General features: G+C 40.4%; 1 protein-coding gene across 1 annotated transcript; it reads right to left on the bottom strand.

The window, feature by feature from the left end:
* Positions 1–585: 585 nt before the first annotated feature.
* LOC129097298 (homocysteine-responsive endoplasmic reticulum-resident ubiquitin-like domain member 2 protein) lies at positions 586–8,097 on the bottom strand. Its single transcript, XM_054606109.1, has 9 exons — positions 8,010–8,097; positions 7,181–7,535; positions 5,922–5,999; positions 5,004–5,117; positions 4,719–4,849; positions 4,149–4,262; positions 3,756–4,043; positions 3,489–3,603; positions 586–1,639 (listed from the first exon to the last, which is right to left on the bottom strand). Exons 2-9 carry the CDS (start codon positions 7,325–7,327, stop codon positions 1,472–1,474), a joined length of 1,155 nt encoding a protein of 384 aa, XP_054462084.1. The 5' UTR covers positions 7,328–7,535; positions 8,010–8,097; the 3' UTR covers positions 586–1,471.
* Between the last annotated feature and the right edge of the window lie 2,261 nt (positions 8,098–10,358).

Genomic DNA, 10,358 nt, shown 5'->3' with positions numbered 1-10,358 from the left:
AATGTAACTTAAGTTTATTTTTCAACTATAAAATGTCCCACAAGGTACATATCTTAGTCACAATTCTTAAATACCCAATCTGAAGCAGTCTTTATCAGATATGTGCACGTTACATAGGGTGGTTCATGACTGTCCTATTTGTTACATTTCATCATTTAGACAAAAGGTGGCAGCAGAGATCTGTCTTACATTACATTACATTACAGTCGTTTAGCAGACGCTTTTATCCAAAGCAACTTACAATAAGTCTTACACACCGGGGTGGGAATTACCACCAGTTCTTTTGGTTTTGTAGGAAACCTGTTAGAGAGGGAATCTTGCAACGTTATCCCTGAGCAGAGGTCCAAACAGCCATTCAGTGAATAAACCTTACTGCTGGATGATACCCATGTTATATCTTTAATACTACTGATGCTCATTATTTTTGAGCATATGCTTGAATTTAAAGGGAGCACTAGCTTCCAGACCGGAGCTTTGCACAGTGAAACTACAGGTTAACTGATTCCATAAAGTCAATATGTGTGTTGCTCTTTGCTTAAGTGATAATCTGGAGAAGGAAAAAAAAAACAGTATTATCCATCTAAATCCACATGACTACATTGCCATGAATGAAGTTTTAATAAACATGATTATTATTGGTACAGAACATGTCAAAAGGTAACAGCATCAGCCATTTTCACTCACTCGAGAGGTGTAAGTTTTGTCCAACATGAACTCTGAATTGCGGCAGTGCAAGGTCTCTCTTTTTCCGCTCGATGCCACTCCAGTCCCAACAACAACCGTCCTGTTTGATATTCCAGTAATGGTGGAAGATCAATCCTTCTGCCTCGCTCAATTCTCACTCCAGTTAAAATAAAAATGAAAAAAAAGTCACACTTCTGTAGCCAACATCACTCTGGGATACACTTCAACACAGTACACAATGTGTTCTGACACATTTTTCACTCCTGTAAATTACCACAGGCGCTACATGACTCTTTGGACTAAAGTGGCCCTTTTTAAAATAAATTGTCTTATTTGTATATAACATGACAAAAGAAATCATAATAATTCCAACAAAACTATTTCCACAAACATTGCAGCTTCTCAGAAAGGAAAAAAAGAATAGATATAGGTTGTTAAACACACAAATGCTGTAATTAGAAATGTGCCTGTTGTCCCTACTTTATAAATGCAGAAACAATGCATTGGCAGACACTTATTATTTTTACTATGTTTACAAGGCATCACTAGCCATCCTTGCGGTTGAACTAATGTTTGTGTCATTTGAAAGTTAAAAATGTTTTTACCATTTCTCATGTTAAATCAGTCCTTGCGTTTTGGCTCAGAGTCTTGGATATGTAGTAAAGTACACTATTTGGAAACTATAACACGGTACTGCAACAGAAACAGTTTCCCTAAGCAGGCAGGATACTCGTCTTCGTCTTTAAGAAACAATGTGCCCTTGTGGAGAACTGTGGCGGCTCGTGGTTCAGTTAGCAGCGTTTGGCGGTCCCTCCGGGATGAGGGACATGAAGAAGGTTATGATGAACGACCATGTGGAGGACAGGAAGCCCGCGTTGGGGGCGCTGTTAGGATCTTCTGCTCCTTCCTCTCCACTTTCCCCATCGTCGTCCGAGCCGTCATCTATCACTCCTTCCTGTATGGGATAAAATTAAATGAGGGCAATCTGGTGAGATAAAGTAGGTTTAACACTAGCATGTTAGACATATTTGACTGTGAAATGTAATCGACACTATGTAAACTTGAGCAATAGCTTCCAAATGCAAATTACTCTCAATGTCTGACCAATTTAGACCTATCATATGCAGTATTTCAAAAGGAGTCAATTTTGTTCCCTGATGAAATTACCATGTAACCATCACTCAGCAAAGTCAAAACAAAAGTTGTATCTACCTGTATTCTTTTAACCATAGTTCCTGCATATAACTGCTCACAACAAGTTCGGTGGATTATCTTAGGTAACCAGGTCACACTTTCTGGAAAGAGACATTGCTGTTGAGTGTTTCATATTACAGTTTTGGTGCTTTGAGCACCATAAGCTAAGTGCAATATAGTCTTATTATATTCTTGAGAAGGCAGACATCTCTAGAGCCGATATCTTCAAAACTAGGCAACTCCCATCAAAACAATCTAGATTGATAAAAAGCAGTAAAGCTAAGGAAAAATATGTGTTTTGGATTTTGGGATGAGTTGACCCTATTATTAATAGCCACCTGGTGAGCACACTAAGTGACCCAAATCAAAAACACCTGATGATGTCGCATCAACTACAGGTCTGGCTAACGAGCAAAATGCTAAAATGCTCATGGTGGATCCTCGAGCAGTGACTTCTGCGTTCACTTAAGACCTGTACCTTGAGTGAGCTGTGTGCGAGAGCCTCGTTCAGCTAAACAGGTTTGAAAACTCTGAGGAGACGTTCAGACAGGTGAGTAAAACACCAAATGTACTGATGAATGTAACTTACTCTCCAGACGAGAATGTCCACTACTGCTGCGTTGCCTAGCAGCGTTGTGTGCGCACTACATGTGTCTAGAAACTGCAGCGTTTATGTTGTTTATAGAGCTCCATGTTGTCTGCGTTGCTGATGTTCAATTTTGCCTTTTTTTTTTCCATAAGAAGCATTAGGCTGTTAAATAAAAATAATGCTTGCTGTTGTTGTTGTTGTTGTTGCACCCGCCGAGGTGTCCATAGCTCTTTGTATCTCTTGTTTGTTACTTTAACAACAGATTATACATTTTTGATACTTCATTGAGGATTGCATCGTATATTTAAAAATTGATAATCTGTTGTATGCACAATGGCATTTATCGTCAGTTTGGACATAATCGGTTATGTGTCACACTGGTGTGGTCGTTGACATTTAATGCAATTTATTTAAACGGCAATAAAACCTTCCCTTTTAAAAGTTCCCTTTTAAAAATGTAAGACAGTAACATTTACTCAGGACACATTTTAACTGACCTTCTTTTCCCCATTTTTCAGTACTTGAACTTGAGGACAATATTCTCGTACTCTTTACATCCCCGTCTAAAATGTCACTACAGCAGCAAAGTTTAAACTACCTGTGCATTCTGTTTTTCAGTTCATGTTAATTTTAGTTTAGGTTATAAAATGTCAGAAAATAGTGAAATCTAGCCCGTCTGTTGCAGAGATCTGTTTTGTCAATCTATAACCCAAATATATTAAATTAACATGATATGATCCCCTTCTTTGGAAACTGGGACCAGGATACGTTAAGCTTCTGTGCTTTATAAATGGTTCAAACAATACCTCGTTAATGAAAATAGGTGGTGGGTCCTACTCTACTTAGCACATTTATTTCTAGGACAGCTTATTCTTAGTTTCAATGTACTTTGATTTTCTGTAAAAATCCTGTAAATATTTAAAAAAAAACTGTCATATCAGTGAGCGACTTGCACTGCAGATACAATCATGCTAAAGATAAAATGTTTTATGTAAAGCTGAGATGGACGAGAGGCAGCTACCATTTCCTGTAAGTCCTGGTTTTGTAGCTCTTCCTCCATGTCGTCCTGATTGGCTCTGTCTCCAGGAAGCTGGAGCTCGTTCTCCAGGTTGAAGGGAAACCAGCCGGCCTGATGCCTGCAGACAGAAACAACATACTGAAGTTACAAACTTTTTACTTCCTGCTAATAACAATTCATATCCTAGCCAACAAATGAATAATGTACAATAATAACCAAAAGCCCAGATTGCTGAATCAATACACGGCAGCATAATTAAGGCACACTCACAGGTAAAGTACCAGCATGGCCATCATCACCATGACAAAGCGGCTGAAGGAGGAGTAGAAGTACACTATGCTGAGTAGGATCGCAGCACGTGAGAACGTGTACACCCAGTCCAGCCAATCCCGGTTCAGCTCATCCTCGTTCAGGATCTCCCCTCCCTGGGCGTTCATCTGGACTTCCTGGTTGCCACGGTGGTCCGCCTGAGGCCGCTGGCTCAGAGGGTCGGGCTGGTTTAAGTGAGTCGGAGGCTGATCCGGCCTGAGGTGTTGAGAGGAGGCAGCCAGTAACTGACTGGAGGGAGAAAGACAGAGAGAATAAGAGAGAGAGGCACATAGGGGATAAGAGCACTAATAATTCTGCCTGGATAGGGCGCAGAAAAACCCTGAAGAGACTTACTAGTGCATGTAGTACTGCCGGGCGTACAACTGCTGCCACCACATCAGCGTCATGGGGTTGATGTAAGCGGGCATGTTTGTGGGAGCAGTTGACTGAGGGGGGAACTGATTCCAGCTGGAAATAAAGACATTGTGTTACAAAAAATGTCACTTGACACATACTACTTTATGTCTCCGATACATTAGACTGATGAGTTATTATTGGCTATGACCTCAACTTTTAGTGAAGGTAAATTATATAATCAAGAAAAAGACCTTGTAGCAACTTAACATGAACCACAGAGGCTGAGATGTACAGAAACTCAAACCTTGCACTGGATAATAAGCTAAACTAAAATTATTATATTTCAAAACAATAGCAGCACTTTGTAACTACAGCAAACTGTACTGTGCTGCAGTACAGTTTGCTTCATAAATCAGTGGAATTGTTTTATATTTGAATCTTCTTTGTGGCATCATTCAGACATTACAGGTCTTTTCTTGGAGGGAGCAGCAATGCTTGACGAATTATCCCCTTAAAGGTTTATTTTTCATATGTTCTAAAGCTCTCTGTTTGCTGTAGTGAGCTTACCTTTGCATAAATTGTGGATACATCTGGTGGTAAGGGAAGGGTCCTGTTCGCTGTCTGAAACCATCACTGCTCTCTGCTGGAGGTGAGAGGCTATGTTGACCAGTGGCAGGACTAGTAGTGTTTTGAAGAGGCTGTAACCAAAAAAACAAGTTCCAAGTTTATAATTTTATTTTATTTGTTAAATCCTCAAGTAGGTGTAGCTGACAGCAGTGAGCTGGATGATGAAAGGAAATGCGGCGATGATGAAATTAATGGAAAGGTGTGAGGAGCGCGTGGTTGACCCACCGTGGGACCGGCCGTGTTCTCCTGAGGCTTGTTACTGCGGCTGCGAGGGGGCTTCGGGGAGCTGGGAGGAGTTCGTGAGGCGCACACCAGATGGAGCATGTGGTACTCATCCTGCTGTAGAAGCAAACACAGCTCATTATTAAAACACAAGCCAAGTATTGCATGTTCAAAGAAAAAAACAAAGATAGACTTGTGAACTCTATGGGTGTACGGTGCGTCATTTTATATAATTTACTTTAGGAACTGAATTTTGAAAGAAGAGTTGTATTCATGTTGTTTGTTTATTATCAGTATATGGAGTATAACCACAATTCCAGTTGTTTTTCTCAATAAAATAACACCATATTGCAGGAAAATCTGGGAAAATTCATTAGGTTAATAATACCACCCATCACACATAGCATGTTTACTTGTAACTGTTAAAAACCATTGCAGCCTGGAGTGCTGTTACACCAGCCTCCACTTTTCTGGGAAGGTTTTCAACAACCTGTCTGCAGGGCCAAGACGAGAGCATTTGTGAGGTAAGCCAGTGATGCTGGCAGATAAAACCTTGGTCACGGTCACATGTAGCAGTTTCAGAGGTGTTTGGCAGAGGTGAGGGCAATGAGTGAGAGTCCTGACCAGAATGGGAAATTATTTATTTCTACCTTGCTTTGTGCATGGGGGCTTTGTCATGTTTAAAGAGGACAGGACCTTTCCAAAACTGTTGCTACAAGCAAACCATTATTGTCTAAAACATCAATGTATCAGTAAGGGACCTAGCAGAGATCTTGGGAGTTTGACAGGAGTCCACTTGCTTACAGTATTCAGGTGGTGAAAGCAGTAAATCAGGCAGCTTGTGTGCCTCTTGCTAGCTTTAGAATTACTAAACTAGCATCCCTTTTAATAAATGCAAAATCCACCTCAGAGAGAACCTACCTTTCTGAGCACATCTTTTAGGGTAAAGTGATCCAAAAGCAGCTTCCCAGAATACACCAGCCTCTGGTCTTTGGAGCTCTAGAAATCCAAAAGAATAAGGATAATTGGGTCAGGGGAGATCATAGAATACAGTTCATTCAATTTTGTTTAAACATTTCTAGTTTATATTAACAACAATGTGAACAACAACAATAAGCAGGAAAAAGGCAAACTCTGAAATGTTTAAGATTACAACATCAAAAGGCAGATACTTTGTGTGAGCGAGTAATGAGGATGAGATTATAGTAACCTCAATGGGAACAAGTGGGGTTTAACCGTGGATTAACCTGGCAGTGCAACAAGTTCAGAGCGTGTCCTCTTAAAGCCTACATTTACTGGACCATCGTTCAGGAACGTAAATGTCTTCTTGTTCTGGGTTCAAGGTGCCTCATTGTTAAATATGCCAAAGTTAATGTCCGCTAACCTCTACCAAAAGTGCAGCCCTTACAGAGAGTACTCCATTCAAAGGGAGCCGGTTGTCCCTGTGTGATTTATACAATGATTGCATCAGAACTACTCCCGGGCAGAGAGGAAAGGGAGCAAAATCAGATTAGTAGCACAATACAGCAGGAGCCTAAATGCCTTCCTTTCATTGTGAGGCCAAATCTACAGACTCCAAGACTCTTTCAGCTCCTATGACTCTGGAAACCTGACTTTCACTTCAGAGAATAGAGCAAATATAATAGTCTATGTGACTATGAAAATTCAACAATTATTAACTCAAAGAAGAACAGCAATCTGAACATTTTGGACTCTGTTAAAGTCTACAATACCAGCCAAATCCATTTCTTCTACACTACTCTTCTGAGTGGAAATTCAACAACCGGCAACAATGTTTTTGATCTTATCTCACACAACACACACGTTAGTTTTAAGTTCTACAGACATCATACATACCATCACATGTAGGGAGGGACCAGCAGACTATGCATACTGCGTTACTCATGGTTACATCTTTTTATTTCTGACTGGGAACACTTTTTAAATGGTTGTCACCAGTATATTTCTGTTATTTTTGTCTGTGCCGCACTACACTGTCAAGCTGCCCAGTACAGGAGAAAGAAAACAACACACAGGTTGAGCTCTTATTAGAGATTGAACGAAGGTGATCAGCTGACTTGACTGACAGAGGACAGTAGAAGATGGACCAGAGAAGCACAGGAATTGGCATTAATACATTGTTCATGGTCTGGTGGACTGGAGCAAAAGACAATACTCACTGGTTTGCTTGGGTATACATCTGAGATGTGCGCTTTGAGTTTCTCCACAGTCCAGTTCTGGCAACAGTTGATGGTGTGGTCATTGTACTTCTGGTTGGGTGCCCTGATGACAAGGGTGACAGGACCGTCCACAACACCTTGATCCATGACTCAAAACCATTTGTCTCCAGTGGAAAACCAGAAAAATAAAAGGGATCTGGACTGTAACGTGTATACTGGCTCCAGTCCTCCTATTAGCTTTCTAGTGTGTCCCTGACATCGGAACGAAGCCTTAATGTTGTCAAGTCTGATGTTGCTAACATGCTAGCTGCCAGATGTTTCCTGTCATATCGTACAGACGGTACACAGCTGGATCCTGAGGGGAGAAAGGAAAACGTGAGGTTAGCGTGATCCCAACAACCACTGAGTCAGATATATTACAGCAGGTGATTAGTGCTGCTGTCAGACATGAACTGGCCCCGCATACATCGTCACACTAACAGATGATTAACAGGTGAAGGTTTGAATGCGGTGTGTAGTCCGACACACACTGAGCGTGACAAACGTTTAAGGACACCTGACGTCACTCCGGTACAACGAGCTCGTAGTGACGGACAGAGACTTATGGGATACATAACATTTGAAAACGGCTACCGTGAACCCGTCCTGGTTGGGAGTATTTAACTGGCTAAGCTAACGTTAGCCTGGGTGGGTTTTCTGCTACTAATGTCAGTCAACTCAAGCAGGAAAAGTTGTTAGCTAGCATACTGAGCCACCGAACTCAAAACGATCTAGTTTATTTTAAAGACTGTCGTCTCAAAGAGGGGGGTGAAATGTCTTGTCTGCCTACCTTGTTTACCCCCAGTGACAGAAATATGCAGCCTACTTATAACTCCAAGCCCCGGCTGAAGCCGGAGGGGTGTTGGTCTTCTTCGTTGGATTTCAGGATGTTGTCGATATTCAATGTTAGCGGCGCATTACCGCCACCCAGCGGCCGAAGTACGAGTTACAAGCACAGATAAATTATGATTAAAATCTAGAATTGGGCCATAATAATAAGCTGTATATAAACAGTATATTGCCATGATTTAATACAAGAAATATGTTATTAATTTAAGAAATAGAACAGTGCCCAATTATGTAAATTTGATTGACAAAATATAAACATTTTCTCTATATAACGTTATTCAACTCAAAAGAGCCACAAACTACAGCATTCAAAATAACCATAAAGTCGAAAATCCAAAACTAAACGACCTGCATGAGGGTAATATTAATCAACTACACAAAGATTGTATCACTGAGTGATTGATTAGGGCTGTGATGATCACCATGATGGGCTAAGATCAATTGCAGTTGAAGTGATTTAATTTGACTGCCATCTGGTGGTGGCACAGAGTATCACCGCTACCTCCATCACTTGTGTTCCCTGTCTGATCTAATTACAAAGCAAGGAATCTCTGTCTAGTATGTTTAATATTCATTAGAAATCTAAGCATCATTATAAATGTAGGGTACCATGTAGGGGTCCACAGGCATTTTTTGAACGGCACTGCAATAGTTTTATAAAACATACAGAACTTTTTGGTAGTCCTTGGGCAGATTTATCAGTTTATTATTTTTGCCTATTTCCAAAGAATAACTAGTACTCATCATTATAAGAATCAATGCCAATATTTAAAAAATCGAAACGGTAACTTTTCTGAAATTCAAAACAAAGATTCAGGTCAATTTAAAATGATCAAGCATAGGTAGAAAATGAAGTAATGCTTATAAAGAAAAACATAACCTAGGTTGGTCTATAATGACCTTCAATGAAAAACTGAGAATAATGTGTTCATTCTGCTCTGAAAACGGGTTGAACTTCTTCCACTTGAGTAATAAAACTCAAGAGACCTTGCAGTCCCTTGTAAAGGATAACACTTCCAGGCTACTCTTTACTGAGTACATAAGAGCATGGCATTATTACTCCTGTTTCAGTGTCATGGCCATGCTGTTGCTTGTGTGTTACTAGGGTTACATAGCAACGTATAAGTGTTTCATAAAACACAAGAGTGTATTTGTTTTAAAATAAAACACAATTAATTAAACCACAGCAAATGGCACCAGTAAATCCACAATGTGAATCTATCGAGCTAGGTTGAGGCTCTGTTTTATTAGATTTGACCTATTTGATCAATTCTAGACCCAGATTTCCTCCACGTGCTTTCCCCACACGGTCCAAACACATGCAGTTGAAGTCAATTGGAGAACTCTTGGCCATCTATATGTGTCTCTTGCCCAGTGTGAGCTGTGATTGGTGTCAGCCTTGAATAACCTATGATTAAGTTAAAGCAGATGGATAGATTTCGTATACCAGAGCCCTGGAATTTTTGAGCAATTTCTTGTTGTTCAGGACTGTAGACCCTGTGGGCAGAACAATTCCCTGATAATATTAATTAAACCTGGCCAGCAACTGTTGTCTTATTTTTCTCTATGTTCAGTTGTGTTACTTGAGGACATTAACATTTACCAATGGGCATTATTAGCCAACCCTTACACTGACCCGTCCCGGTTGTCCTTTCTGTACCATGCTTTGGTGCTGCACTGGCTGCAGAGTATGAGCCCAACAGCAAGCCACCTCTTCATCTAGCTAATAGTTTAGCCTATCAGTGTAATTTCTTTCAATCTTTCTTATAGTTTAGCCTCCTGAGTGGGTGGTGATCTAAGCTCGGTTCAGCAGCTTTGTTTTGACGCCAGCTTACACAATGACATTATCATGGCGTCGGCTGTAAAAGGGTCTATACTCTTCCTTATAATAAAATCATTTTTTTCCCCTGTTTTGTGGGCTTTTCTTTGGTGTGCATCTCTTTCAAGTATGCTATTTAGAACCAGTTATCAAATAAACACTGAACATTACTCTTCTGAATGGTTGCTCTCGCTCATCATGAGTAACACAATTGTACTGTATAAGGACTTCCTGCAATCAAAACACCTCATCAGAAGGGTGAAGCACCCTTGTGACGTCTATCATGTTTGCTTCACTATGTTTACACTTCAGACAGATCCTTCTCTTAGAGGGTGGAACATATCATTTATGAAGTAATTTACAGTAAAGCAGTAGTATGCGTGCCTCCTTTTAATGAAGGTGCCGTAGAGACGTCAAATTTCTTTAATTTCCCTCTCACGGTGTGTATCTGTTTTTAACCCTGCTTCACAA

Source organism: Anoplopoma fimbria, chromosome 10 (assembly GCF_027596085.1).
Source record: "Anoplopoma fimbria isolate UVic2021 breed Golden Eagle Sablefish chromosome 10, Afim_UVic_2022, whole genome shotgun sequence".
NCBI lineage: Eukaryota > Metazoa > Chordata > Actinopteri > Perciformes > Anoplopomatidae > Anoplopoma > Anoplopoma fimbria.
Note: the sequence above shows the minus strand (reverse complement) of the source record. Positions and strands in the feature narration are given on the sequence as shown.